The sequence below is a fragment of the Leiobunum rupestre genome, chromosome 2 (genome assembly GCF_980474605.1).
Source record: "Leiobunum rupestre chromosome 2, qqLeiRupe1.1.hap1, whole genome shotgun sequence".
Classification (NCBI taxonomy): domain Eukaryota; kingdom Metazoa; phylum Arthropoda; class Arachnida; order Opiliones; family Sclerosomatidae; genus Leiobunum; species Leiobunum rupestre.
Window position 1 is genome coordinate 16,301,592 of NC_143385.1, and position 15,604 is coordinate 16,317,195.

Consider the following 15,604-nt stretch of genomic DNA (forward strand, 5'->3'; position numbering starts at 1 on the left):
TGCCATAAATAGACGACTTAAGGTTCTACAATAATTGAAGAAGTTAAAAACCACTAAAATACTTTCATGCAAGGCTGTCTATTGGTTATTATGTGAGAGCACGGCTCCCTGCACGCGCTCGCTTCGCGTGCACGTATAGGGGGCCGTGGTGAGAGAGACTACTACATAGTATTTTTTTTCCGTCGATGGTCAGAGCCAATCAGATGTTTGTGCCTTCGGGCACTGCCGTGAAGCATATTTCAGGTATATGGCTGCGCCCATAAATTGTACTAAAATTCTAATTATTTTAATTCCATAATTAATTATGGTTTTTAAATTCTTGTTTTTTTATTTTAAAAGCATCTTGGATCTTTTAAATAAAAATAAAAATAGTAGCTGGAACTTTCCTTTAAATATTCACCATTAAGGGCTTAAAAACATATCACACTGCCCCTGGTGATAGATATAGGCGATTTATTACAACTGCAATATGAAAAATCCCAAAATTTCAATATCTATCAAATGACATCTTAATTTTCCCGCTTGGTGAATTTTGGCGCCTTAACCTCACAGATTTTATATATTGCCTCTATGCAAATTCGATGTTTGTATAATGAAAATGTATTTTTCTGAAATGGTATTCGAAAGTTTTTAAATTATAGCAAGGTAATATTAATAATTTATTAGTATTTAAAAATTATTTACTACTTTTTTAATTTTTGTAATCTTGAAAACATTTTAAAACTAACAAAACTTGTTTTCAATAGTAGAATTTTGAACTATCCGCCTTCAGCTTACACTAAAATTTGAAAGATTTCTGTAGGGTGCAGCTCCCCTAGCGGGAGATTTTCTGCTCATTCGATTACATCGTACATTTCTCGATTGTGTTTGCCGCTATAGCAAAGTTGGCCACGATTTGGACAAGGCGTTTTGGAGATAAACCCTGTTCAGTTTTATGGTACCGGCGGCCATCTTAATGACGTCATAACTTAAAATTCCCAACTTTATCGCTCTGGCATCCGGCATATTCGTGATCAGCGCCCTCGAAAATACTAGGAACATTCAAAAAACCTTTGCCAGACCGAATCCGACGGTTACGTCAAAAAAAATGCTATCTGTCTCCTCTACTGCATTTTTTGTCATTCTGTATGTATGTGTGTCTTAGTAATAATTTTTAAACACCGGTAGGTAGCATGCTTAAATTTACGTAACGTGCTCGGCTGCCCTGTTTCTAGCGCAACGCCACTATTATGACCTCGCTCAAGGTTGGTAAAATTTAGACTAGAGAAGGTTGCTTCGAAAAGGGGGTTTTGTTGTATGCGTCGTCTGATTCTAGGTCTGTTACTGAGCCTTCTACTGAAGTACATGACGTCAAGTGCTGGTTCTGAAAATTCTAGCCTTCTCAAAGTTACAGGTGATGTTACCTGGTTCGGCCAATAGCATTTGTTTCGTACATGAGACCCCCTTGGACGTAGTTGTGACTTTACGGGCCCTGCTGCAAGTTCTTTTTGGCCGATTGAAAATAATCCCGCATCTGGTAGGATACATCTCCCTGAACACCGCTGTGCATTCTTTTTCTTAAAAACCTTTATAATTTATTAAAGGGAATCCTATGAGCTTAGCTCCTTCCTGATTTAAAATATACCCCAAGTTGGGATGGAAAAATAAAGATAATTTCAATCATTCGCTGCCGTTGGGGCACTTTTACATGAGCAGTAAACATTTTTGGTCTAATTTTTGTTAGCGCTCTTTATTTAAAAAAACATATTGGAATTACACCAAGTCGGGTACAAAAATCTTGTAGATAATGAAACATATATAAAACTTATCGATATAGTCTTAGTCGATAATTCAAAATAACGGTCGAAAAGCCGCCGATCAGTTTAGTAAAATATTTACGGCGGCGTAATCGTCGGCCCTTTTCGGTGTGGAGATACAGGCCGGGAAGGCAGACAAGGCTGACAGATTTCGATGGACCGAAAACGGTTAACTCTCTCAAATGTTTTCGTTTTCAAAACGAAATTTTACGGCTTAGCTATCGACTAGGAGTATTATTTGAGTATATTTTGTCCGCGGACTGGACATGCATCAGATTTAGAGCCCGGTGTACCGGTAAGATTGAAACCACACCACCGGAGGTCTATCATCATTATACTCTACGCCGGCGTCCACAAGCCCGGACAGGTGACAAATCCAGCATGGGTAGCAGAACCCCACTACTGATGGTCGCACCTTCGACGCAAGCCACTCAACCCAGCAGAAGGTGCAGCAACGGTGGGACCAATCCCCACTTCGCACACAGCAGTGGGAATAAGAGCGGATGCTCTGGCAACGCCGGCCGACACCCCACCTAGAAAGGTAGAGAGCCAAGCCCTTTGGAAGGAGCGCCTAAAGGGGAACGGCGGGCACACAGCAGCCCGCATAACCCGGCACAGCTGGCACCGGATATCTCGGTGGAACGCCAAAAGGCCGGGAGATGGTCCGCCCTGCCCACAGCCCCACAGCCGGCAACTCAATCCGCCGAGACGGCCAGATTGCCCAGCCCCTCTCCGTTTGCCTGGGCCGAAGCCCAGTTACCAGCCCACACCGGACCGAAGTCGAAGGTGGAGATAGGACCATTTGGACGGAGCTAACATCTCCCAGTGCGCCACCACCCGTGCTGGGTTACAAGAGCCGGACCCCGACTCCCCGGTAAAGCCACCAGTTATTGCACACTCCGACCCCTCGTGGGCCCTGTCTGCGGACTGCGTGTTACCTCGCTCCATAATTTTTCGTGTAATTAATGTCTTTGTTTTTCGCCGGTTAGGCCATAGCCCCCTGTATTAGAGAAGGCCAGGAAATCGGGAATATATATTTTTTTTAACTCCCGGGCCACTTAAATAATATGTGACGGCTTCATCCACTAGATGGAATTATTTGACCCGGCATTATCTTGAGGTCAGAGGGCACTGTCATGCTTCTCACAGACTTTAGTAGCTCCCAAAAAGTCATTCCTATTGGACTACTCAGAAATAGTAACTGTGGTTTACAAGCGGTCAAAATTAAGAAAACATGTTTTAGATTACAAATACTTTCGCATTCGATAGCTTAGCGCAATTAATGTGCGCTAGCTATTGCGATAGCGATGAAATTCACAATGAAATAACTAATTCTGATAATATGTTTTTAAGTTTGTGAGAAATGCCTCTGAAAAGGGCATTTCGACTCATACCTATAGAGCGAGAGCTGAAATACTAAAGACGGTATTTACCCCAAAAGAATTACCATATAAAGTAATGAAAATAGATTGCAACATATCGTCGTCAGAGCTACTCAATAAACTTTTATCTGACGTTTGGAGTTTCAAACAAATCAGTATTTGCTCCAATGAAAAATGCCCCCAAAAACATTTGGAAACTAACAGACAAATGGTGACAGTAAACTGTATTCCATCTGAAATAAGAAGTTTTGAAGACAAGGTCGCTGAAAGCTTTAACGAGGCCCAATTTTCAGAATGTCCATATTGCGATGGAATTAGAATTTTTAGGAATAAACCACCACATTCACGTTTGTTTATAGAAACATCAAATTTCTCAAACAGACTTGACTGCGAAAACGAAATGGTACTCAAACTGCTAGATATACCTAAATATATTCTCGGTGATGAGTCACCCATAATAAAAAACGTGTATTTTCTGAGTTTAAACATAAACGTTTCATAACTCCAAACAGGAGAGGCGCAGTGGTGTAAAACGGTACACTATTAACATGGCCCGCCCGTTTTCAAAAACCTATATCTCCGTAACCGGTATGGTGCATATTTTAAAACACGTGGTGCCTAACGGTGCATAATTGGTGCCTATTGATAGGCTAGTTTTCGGTTGAAATTTTGAAAATGGGCGGTCCACCGTTAACTTAGCCCGCCCATTTTCAAATCTAAATTTCTTGAAAACGCAAGTGGTGCCTATTTCGTAACTGGTGGTGCCTATTAGTGCGTATTTGGTGCCTTTATATAGGATATGTGGTTTTAATTTTGGTTAGTTGGGCGGGTCAAGATAATTGAGGTTCTTTTCTTCTATAAAATGTCATTCTACGATTTTAGCGAAAAAATTCTTTTATTTGTCTGCTATCATTGTGGTCAATTAATTTGTGGCCAATTTAACTTATAATTTAGAGAAAAACATTTAAAGGAGCAGCACTGTAAATTACATATATCCCATAACTTGTATGTAAATCTTCATTTAAGAAATCACTGCTCTAAAACAACACTTTGCACCTTCTCATTTACGCAGAAGGAAGAATTCACCTATCATTTAAAGATTAATACTTTCGGTAATTCCTTTAGGCTTTAGCTTTTCACGAATGCGTTCTCTTTAATGTATCAGGGTCATTCCTCGTGTAATCAGGGAGTGATGCAACCATAGGTCGGCCGATTTTAATAAAATTTTCCTCATTTTAAAAGGTTTTTGAAATTTTGAACCTAATATAATGTTTAGTTATTTTTTTACGGTACTTTTAAAAAACTCTGATTTTGATGATTTATCTTCGACCTTTTTGGTAGTGATTATTAAAAATATTATTCGGAAAGTTTGGCTAAAGTTACACTTTTGAAATTTTGTAACCTATTAGAAATATATCTTGGACATACAATGGCGGTGTTTTCAAAAGTCTACGATAAGAAATTAAATATTTTCGGGGGTGTCCCTATGGAAAAAGGTGCAACTTCAATTTTCTTAAAATGTGTATTTTTTTAAAGATTATAATGAGGGCTTTGGGAAAATATACATTTTGATATTTATATATTGCTCCTAAGGTTAAATATTTCGAGATATAAATACATATTGCGAATTTGATCTAAAATTCGAAATTCAATTTTGGGGGGTGTCAACGGTGTAGTAACACAAAAATGTCAAGAAGAAATGGATTATCATGAAGAAAGACAAAAACGCTAGGTTGACATGACCAAAAAAGACAGATCAGTACTATGTGCCTTTAAGCTGCATTTTGTGCAAAGTAACAGAGCCTTTGTTAATAGATGGCAAAAAAAAGAAATATTAAAAAAAACGTCAAAAGATTTAAAAAATTAATGACATTTACGAAAAGTTGTAATTAAAGTTTTCCTTGGTATTAAATCAGAAATTAATATCTTTTTCTTGATATTAAATTCATAAATAGTGTCAAAATCAGACAAATTACTTTTAACAACAACTTCCGTTTTAATTCAAATATAAATATATAAATAATATTAAAAAAATCTAATTGCACCTTTTTCTCTATGGGTCAACATATTACACCCCCAAAACTGAATTTCTAATTTTAGGCCAATTGCGCAATATAAACGTTTCTCAAAATTGTACCTTAGGATAAATATATATAAAAATGAAAATGATTATGATCTGAAAGCCCTCAACATTCGCTATCCAAAAATGTTTAGATTTAAGAAATTGCTATTGCACTTTGTTTTCAATGGGTCAATGTATGACACCCCCAAAATTGGATTTCGAATTATAAACCAAATTCGGAAGATTTAAATATCTCGAAATCTTACCTTAGGCGCAATTTATAAATATCAAAATGTATATTTACTCAAAGCCCTCGTTATAATCTTTACAACAATATATATTGTAAGAAAATCGAAGTTGCAACTTTTTCCATATGGGTCTCAGAGTGACACGCACCAAAATATTTAATTTCGTATTTGGGGGTTAATTGCGAGACGGGTACTTATTGTAGACTTTTGAAAACTACGCCATTTTATGTCCACGATATATGTATAATCTGTTATAAAATTTCAAAAATATAACTTAAGGCAAACTTTCCGAATAATGTTTTTACTAAACACTACCAAAATGGTCGAAGACAAATCACCAAAATCAGTTTTTTAAAAGTACCGTAAAAGAATAAACATTATATTAGGCTCACAATTTCAAAAACTTGTTAAAATGAGGTCCTAAACACCTGTGGGAATTTCATTAAAATCGGCCGACCCCTGGTGGCATCACTCCATGAATACATATTTAAAATAATATTAAAGTCAAAGGGACACAGAATTAATCTGCTATCATAAGGTACGGAAGAGGAAGAGATACCTGAAATTTGGTCATAATTATTCAAATTATTCTGTGACTCTTTTAACTTATCACGTGAAATTCCCAAGAATTAAGTGGATAAACGATTTCAACCATCATTGAACTGTGGTTATTGTTTTGACATTAATTTTTACCAATCGCTAATTTTTAAAACACTCACAGGAAAGGAAAGTTAAAAGATTATTAAAATTAAATTATATCTAATCACCCTCAATTTAACCAATTTGTAGCTTTGAAGGCGAAAATAGAAAAAAATCACTAAATTGCACAAATGACCAGCTTCGCCGAAATTACTTTTGTGATGTAATGACTTGTATTGTGATGTATAATTCACCATTTAACCCTAACGGTTGCATATTTATGTCCAATACGCCACCAAAAATTGTAATAATCAGAAATTCAGCGTTGCCAGACGTACGATAATTATCGTACATTGTAGATACTTTCGAAACAATTTTTATGTCATACTATATTTTCATCGGCTTACTATATAGTGCGCTATTTCCGATAATTAGTGTAATATAATGAACGATAATTTTTTCAAATTGACGGTAAACCTATTAAAACTGACTTTTAATATTTTTGAATAGTTTAAGTCAAGTTTTTTAAATATGACTAACTTGAGTGAAGCGTTATTAACATTGTTTATTTGCCATAAATATAACCTTCAACTAAGATTAACGGCAATATTCGGGAAAAAATTACCGCCAACTTCCAAGCTAAAGATAGTTTTTTTTATAAAATCCAAAATTGTGTGCCATTTGTCACGATTCTTTAAAGACCTGGGAAACGAAATCTTTAGAGCCATAACATTCGTGCCAACCAGTGAATATGGATAGGTTAACAGCTATCACCCATTCCAACAGTAGATCAAAGTTTGCAACATTCTTGAGAGATGTAGCGTCTTGGCTTTTTAAATTATACATAAAAATTGTTTTATTTTCTTCCTATAGAGTTGGGAGTAGTTCTATGGAATAGTAACACTAGGCGTCTTAAACCATAGTCGTCATTTTGATGACAAAGATAAGAAAAGTACGGGTAACGTAGTGTAACTTAATAATATTAATACACTATTCCGAAAACAAAGGTCTACATAGCCATTCGTATAATATACCGTACGTCGCGTGTCCTGATGTATCCGCGAATGAAAAAACTTGAGAAATTTGGTCTGCCTAGATTTCCTGGAGCAGCCTAGCAAACGTAATTCCACGTAAGTTTCTGTAACCTTTCTTATATATTAGTTAGCAATATTAATGAAAACTAAAATATCAGAGTGAAATATACGTCATTTTCTATAAAAAGCAGTATTTATGTAAGCTATATTGTAAGTATTCTAGCAAGATGGTCGTTGTATCGAATTTTTCAACTATGAAAAAGCAGCCGCTAGCCTAGGCTTAGCTTTTTAAGGGTTCCGCTGTTATCCACGGAAGTGTGATGTCGATACTGGTACAGGAGATCACACGAATATTACATGTAGAAATTTGGTAAATGAATTCAGAGTACAACTGTTCAAGTTTCATCCAGGGCCGTCGCCAGCCCATAACATTTGGTAGGGCCATGGTAGGGCACAAATTTTTAGTTAGATTTTTAATTATTTAATTCGTAATCGTAAACATAACTAAGTCAATTTTCTATTAGTCAATAATTTGTTGTGCACAAAGACGGACAAAAAATTGTAGGTATGGTCGATTACCTTTAGTATTTCGTAGGGTGGACCAAACGAATTTCAGGGCGCGCCTGGCCCACCTGGCTTCCCCCTGGTTTCATCAAAACTCATCAAGAGGTAGCTTTAAGCAAAATTTTACCCTTAGGTATTTAGGGAGTTGCATCATGAGGGAAAATATTTCCCTGCAAGAAGACATTATTAAAGCTATAGGAGAGAGAGGTATTAAAACAGCATTGAAGGCAACCATAGTATGTTACCTAACTGATCCTTAAAGAAATGTTGCACATGAGTACATAAATTGGTAGTATTACGAGGTGTGGAAACTCATGGTGGAACCCTGCGCCCTACTTACTAGACTGTAATGGAACATTAGTAGTTATTAATGCTACTTCTAATTTCTAATAAAAACTTTCGGTCAATAGGTAATTAACACTCCATAGCTTTGGCTGTGGCCGCCATGTTGGGTAGAAAATTTTTCCAATAGGAAAAAGCATATGAGACGTCGTGTGACATAGAACTGTTAGCTCCCTATTCTGGTTATTGACCATAAAATATTATATAATAACAAAGCACTAGTGATAATAATAGTAGTTTTATTATTTTAGGGAGTAACACTTGTGGTGAAACATTCAACGTTTGTTGGCTCAAATATATAATAATAGATCAAAATTGTGTTTATATACAAAATTTAAATATGCAGGAATGGGAAGAAGCTAAACCATTTCAAATAGAGAATAAATAAGTTATTTATGATGATAATGTGTTAAAGGTGATATCCACATTCCCTTGACATAGAAGTGATGTTTATAACTAAAATGTAAAAGCTATAAAAAATTTAGTTTTCCAAAAATTGGGGATTTCAATTGCAGAAAAATTAGCTTCTAAGGCAATACTTAATATAATGAAAGAATTTTTTCATCGCTTCACGAGACAAAAAAAAACAATTTTTAGACAGCTTTTGTTTTGGAGAGTATAATTAATCTAAAAAGGTAGCTATGAATTAAGTTCGGGGCAGAGGACACGCAGTTGAAGAAAATTGTACACACAACCTTAGGGTTCTAGCTACCCCTTCTCTTAATTCTTCTGAGAGCCAACCCTGAAAGTTTTACATTTCATATTATAATAACATATAGTTGAGAGTTCAATAAAGAGTTTCAGTATCGTGTTGCTAGAGATAACATACATGGTCAGTGGCGGCGCCAGGATATTACACTGGGTAGGCTACTTAATTCTTTAATTTGGGGGCCCCCCGTTTACATACACTAACTAAACCAAACTGTGACAAAACCGGTTTATTTTTAATAATTTACAAAAGAAATGTACATGACTGTTTAAATGTACTCGGAAGTTATTTTTTTTAGTCGATGAGCACATATGGGCAACATCCTCCAACAGCATTCTCCATTTTCACTTACAATTATTGCAAAAACACTGCCAGTTGCCAAAATAGATATAGGAAACGTATATAAAGGTCTAGATAAAATATTTCAAAGGGAGTGAATACGGAGGTGACAGCTAGCAGAAACGCGTAATTTCTGCAGGCTATCCTTATAACGCGCTATCTATCGGTAAGAAAGCTCGTGCTATCGTCGCGAGGGCCATTGTCGCCTGCTTAGAAATTATACTAAAAGTCACCAACAGATGGTGTCTAAAGACTTCCGCCTGCGGAAAGGTCAAGCACTTGGTACTAAAATGCTAAGAGCGCTCGCGCTCTTGGTCACGTGCCTTCCTCGGTGTCTGCTAGGTGTCAATTCCGTATTTTATGTTAGGCTTAGACGCCCCGAAATTTATCTAGACCTTCATATACATTTCTTATATCTATGGTTGCCACGCTTTATTTTATAGAGTCGGAAAACCGCGCAATTTATCATCTGTCTAACGATGCAACACTTTTGGAAGTAGCTAGTTTAGCAACTACAACGAATCAAGGCTGCGTTCGAAAAAATATTAGAAATCACTGTTCAGTGTTCGCAACTTAAAAACAGCAGGCATTTAATTCGGATTTTGATATTTCTAGTTTCGCAAATCATTTTCGGGGGCTGTTCGGGGCCCCTTCATCTAGATTTGGGGCCCCTTCAAGCGAAATAAAAGTAGGCTTCCTTTTCCATAAATAGATGGCACCACGCTCTCCACTAAAGTCGCTTTTCTTCGAAGAATTTGATAGATTCATGGCCATCTCCAATAGCAGGGGCATTTTCATAATACAGGTGGCAATGATAGGTAAATGATTCGTCAATTTACAGCGAAATATAGACTTTTGGATGTACCAATATTTATTTCGACGTCTGGTGCCTTAAGTTTGCTGTTTTTGGCGATTTTCGCCTTTAATTCTATATAATGTTTTTAATTAAATCCCATTTGAGTTGGAATTATATTTCTGTTTAAAGTGGCCTCAACAAATTTAAATTTTCAGTAAGGATTTTAGACAATTCGCGTACTCACTATGGCCATATTTGAATTCAGTACCAATTGAATATTAATGCACAGGCGCCAGCTATCTCCAGATATTTTATCTCCGACCGTGAAATGCACAAAAATAATTTTCTGCTTTTTCTTCGTAGCTCAAAAGGTTAAATAATAACCAACCGATACCAACTCTATAGCAATAGAAGATTTTTATGAATAATATAGCGTCAGCAAAGTATTACATTATATTCCAGTTTCCTACATGTCTATCAGGCTTAGTTTATTAAAATTAAAAGCCCTTTTTTGGTTTAATAGTCAGGGTTATTTAAGTATAATTTCTCATTATTGGAATTGATTTTTCTATGTAGTTATTCCTAGTTTGTTAATGCTTAGTGCACTAATGATGTTAAATCACAGTGTGATTGATTTAAATTTGTAATAGATATTCCTTTGTTTTAAAGTTATAGAGTAGTATCACCTCGTAGCTTTGGCCATGGCCGCCATTTTAGGCACGTTTTTTATAGGAAAAAGCATGGGTGACGTTGCGTGTTGTAGCACTGATACTACTCTATTCTTAGGCTGTTAATGCTTATTGCACTAGTTATGTTAAGAGACGCTTATTGTGATATAGTTCGTTGAGAAAGCACTCCTTTCGTTAAAAAAATAGTCTTAGGTTGTCAAAATGCGATTATAAAGTTAATGTACAGGGCTGTTTAAGTACTGTTCCTAATGGACTAGGTGATTCTGATCTAGCGTTGTACATTTCTGTGTGGTAATAAATAACTTGGTTTAATTTTAAAAGCTCTTCTTTAGTTAATAGACAGGGTGATTGATATAATGTTCTTATGGATTTTATTAAGTTTTCATGTTCAAGGTGTTTGAAATATTAATGCTCAGTGAAAAAAAATTATTATCAAGTACCGGGTGTTTAAAATATTTGTCCTTCATCTATGTATGTTAATAATTTGTCTGGATGGTTATAGTTATAGATATGTACTTGGTGATTGAAAATTGGTCCCAAATTTTATTTTAATATGCAAGTTATACCAACACATGGGATTGTGTGTTATACTGTACTCAAATGTCTGTAACGTCTTGTTTATGTTAAAATCATTGGTGGGAATTTTAGACTAGTAGTTAGTAGCCGTTTCATGCACATAATATATTACTTAGCTATGGTTTTATATATTTATAATAATAAGTTGTTGTGTTTTTGTCATTTCAGTGCTTTTTAAAATGTATTGACAATAATATGCATCTAAGGAAAGAGATATTCCTTTAAGGATATGTCCGTCAACTGTATTCAAATTAATGAAAATAATAATTTGGAATCATTGAATACGAATGATAAGATCCACCTACCTTGCTTGGTTCGTGTTCAAAAACTAGACTCTAAAACGATGAAATCGCGGATAAATCAAGAAGGTTCTTCGATAAACGATTCACCAGTGACGTTTAAATCGGAACCTGAAGACGAAAATTCTGAGGAAAAAGAACCGATAGACCTGAGCGTCACTGAACCATCGGATAATGACGAGTCTGGAGCTAAACAACATCGCTGTACCTACTGCCCATACGTTACTAAGGTTAAATATCGTTTAAAGCTACACGTAAGAAAGCACACTGGCGAGAAACCATATTCGTGTTCTCAGTGTGATTCGTCTTTCGCCGTGAGGGCTTCGTTAGTTATCCATCTTAGAGTTCATACTGGCGAAAAGCCGTTTCCATGTTCGGAATGCAATTTGTCTTTCAAGATTAAAAGCCAGTTAGTAGAACACATGAGGGTTCACACGGGCGAGAAACCGTATTCGTGCACGTATTGTAAGTCTTCCTTCGCCCAGAGGGGAGGTTTAAATCGCCATCTACGAGTGCACACTGGTGAAAAGCCATTTGTGTGTTCTCAATGTGGTCTCTCTTTCACTCAGAAGGTGCATTTAATTGGTCACGAGAGAATACATACTGGAGAAAAACCGTTTCTATGTTCGCTTTGCGGCCTCACATTCAACCAGAAAAGCGCTTTAAATTTGCACGTAAGACTTCACTCTAATGAAAAACCGTATTTGTGTTCGCGATGCGGTCTCTCTTTCGCGGCTAGGTCCCAATTCACTCGTCATCAGAGAACTCATCGTGCCAACGACGAAACCGATGCCGCTAAAAAATTGTATTATTGTACGCACTGCACCTACAACACCGCGTGGAAATACAATTTAGATACTCATCTACGAAAGCACACGGGAGAAAAGCCTTACGCGTGTTCGGAATGTAACAGCAATTTTTCGACTAAAACAGGATTAAATACCCACATGAAGATACACACTGGTGAAAAGCCGTTTCGTTGTCCGCATTGTACCACCTCTTTCGCCACGATTTCCACACTGAATAGCCACGTCAGAATTCACACTGGCGAAAAACCGTATCGCTGTCCGCACTGCGATTTCGGTTTCTCGCAAAAGAGCAATTTGAAAAGGCATTTGCAGAAACACTCCGAGGATGAAGCTAAGTCTGCAGGAAGACCCTTCCAGTGCACCTATTGCACCTACAGCACAGCCAAGCAAGCGCATTTAACCCACCATTTGAGCATTCACAAAAAGCGACCTGGAAATCGCGGTATTGAATCTCCGGTCGCAACTGATGCCAGTGATGAAGAATTCGATGATTCGGTTAATTATAATAATGTAGGACTTTCGATATTTACGTCAAATGAGTATAGAAATATGAAGTAGGTAGATAGTTTTACATACGCAGTGCCCTACAAAATGAACGACTACCCAATAATTCCAAAGAAAAACGAAGCGATAAAGATTAGAATACAAATATGATTTTTCATATTACGACCATATTTTGGTTACAAAATCATTAATTTATTAATTGTTACAAAATCTGTTACATTTTAAAATAATTATTTCCGTCTTGAAGTATCCACATGGCGTTCACTAGACTTAAAACATTGCCTAATATTTCGGATTGATACTTCCAAGTGTCCGGACTTTTAAATGTATAATAACCCTTAATCGGCATGATAAATGGTGTGTTACTAAATTATTTGGTTTTCTTATCAAATGAGTAAAAGGAAATCAGCTAAAGTCTACGTTCTTCCAACCATTTTCTGTTCTAGAACTGTTTCAGTGTGCTATGAACTGGTGGTATTAAAGCTAAGAAAACTTTCGTATAGTCTTTTATATTCAAATGCTGTTCCTATTTGTTCTAGTTCCTAACACAAGTTTATAGTTTATATCTTACGAGGTAAGCCATGGAAATGAAAAGTGTACTTTCGCCAGGTCTACGCATATTCCATTGCTCGCGAATTTTCAGCCCAACCGAGGATGTGCACAAAGTATCACTGCTCGATGTTAAACGTAAAATTTACACTATATGCACTTATATATCTTGTAAAAGATGTATTACATAATTCTGTTCGTACTAATCTAATGTTGAATATCTATTCTGAAGAGATGAAAATTTGACCGAAAGATGAATTTCACTTAAAATCGTCGACTCTTTTTAGTTGTAAATTTCTTTTCAATCACTTTTAATATTTGTAATAATGTACGGTAACGAGTGTACACTACTCCGTTTGCGAAATTGACGTACGACCAATTATCAGTGGCGTAGGGATGTTTTAGGGGGGGAATCAGTTTAAACCCGGCGATCTGGGGGGTAGTCCCCAGGCGATAAGAAAAAAATTGAAACATAACAACAGTCCAGATTTAGTATTTTTGGATTTGGAAAATATTTCCTCTTAAAATATCATAAAAATAAATTAAATAAAGCACAAGTAATAATAATAATCAGCTTGCTGATTTCCAAGGAACCACCTTAGGCCCAAGTCAGCTAGCGACTTTTAATGCCATTATTTTAGGTGGCTGGGTGACAATGCGTAAAAGGGTTCATGTCAAGTTTCTATAGAAGGGGAAATCGAAGAACTCGGCGGAAGGGGTGGCCCTTTAACTAGTGGGGAGATAATTTTCAAACTCAACGAAGATGGAGTGATTCCCAGTGTGTACAGATAAGTATTCATCTCCCTATCCTACTAAATGTTATTGGCTTGAAACGTTTACCTTCCAAGGCCCCCGCTGAATTTTCAAAATACTTCTTTACAGGAAATATAGTGTAGGATGAAATTCATCATATTAACAATTAGTACAACATACTTCAGCTAGCCAGGATTTTGGTTCGTGAGAGGTGCACACAATTGAAAAAAATATGCAATTCTACATACTACTATACCTTACGCCAATGATAGTGTAATCTGCGATGATCCTGCGAAAGTGCATGTTTCATTTCTATGACCTAGATGGGTCAGAGCCGTAAACTCCTGACTATAGTTTAGTTCATTTTTAATATTTTTCTGAAGATAAATAAATTATTTCTATTAAATACAGTTTTTTTCACTTAAAAGAAGAAACTATTTCGTTTAATATAATGATAAAAATTAATATTTACTAATTTCTAGAAGGTTTATATATATTTTTTACAGTTTTGAACGGTAACTTCGCCCTTGCTGCCATTCTCTTATACTCTTCAGAGTTGCCACCAGGAAACCATATAAGTATACACTTGGAATGTGTAAGGAAGAATATGGTGACACTGATGATTCTTGTAGAAACGGGCCTGGTTGACAGTGGAAATTTTGCTCGCGAGCCGGGAGTAGTGGCGTAGTCCAGTAATCCCAAGCGTCTGAGAGGCAGAGATTGCGGGTGGCCGTGTGAGGACGACCACCAATCTCCCAACGGGTAGTTGTCATACTTCCGTCACGGGTGTCCTGTCCCTAACCCCAAGTATCCCCCCGTTGGCGTGACCTTTACACACATCTCACCCCTGATTAATCAGATGGACAAGCGGACTGAATTGTCCCACACGTCACAATCGCTAATAAAAAAATGCGTTTAGTTAGACTTGGCTCCTGGTCGACATTTAGCCGTCTGTCGAATAGAAGCTCATTTCCTTTTCCCTTTATTTAAACATCTAAACACGTCATTTTAAACGGAATTGAACCAGTTTCCCGAGTAAAGTGCCAAATTCTCGAAGATCCTCAGTGTGAGAAATAATCAGAGGGTTTCTTAAATTATTTTCTGGGAAGTCTCTTTTCCGAATAAATGTCCTTCAATTTTCATTCTGCGTTGTGGCTTCTTAGCGACAGCAGCCAACCAATGAATTTGAAAGATGTCTAACATTTGACTTAAGTACGTTTCTCGAGGCGCTTTCGCTGAACGGTGCCAATGGATCCTTAGACATTCCAAATGTATACATAATTTCACATATATTAAAAGTGACATAATTACCAAAAGTGTGACAATCCCTGTACTTTCGTATGCTAAAGGTTTAATGAATGCTCGACTCGAGGTAGACCACATAAAAGACTATTTATTGTCGCGTTTCTGGATCTTTTTTTTAGTCTATGGTATTAAAACGTAGGTAGATGGCGATAGCATCTCCACAGAACCACGAAAAATAAAAAAAACACTAACTTTGAACAGTGCTACTT

The 15,604-nt window shown here is 36.6% G+C and overlaps 1 protein-coding gene across 1 annotated transcript; it reads left to right on the plus strand.

The window, feature by feature from the left end:
• The first annotated feature begins 11,354 nt into the window (after positions 1-11,354).
• Positions 11,355-14,405, plus strand: LOC149956224 (uncharacterized). The gene has a single exon (XM_090165430.1). It carries the CDS (start codon positions 11,406-11,408, stop codon positions 12,840-12,842), a length of 1,437 nt encoding a protein of 478 aa, XP_090021556.1. The 5' UTR covers positions 11,355-11,405; the 3' UTR covers positions 12,843-14,405.
• Positions 14,406-15,604: the final 1,199 nt, after the last annotated feature.

Excerpts from the sequence above, each read along its gene's own strand:
- LOC149956224 (XM_090165430.1), top strand. The coding sequence starts at position 11,406 with ATGTCCGTCAACTGTATTCAAATTAATGAAAATAATAATTTGGAATCA.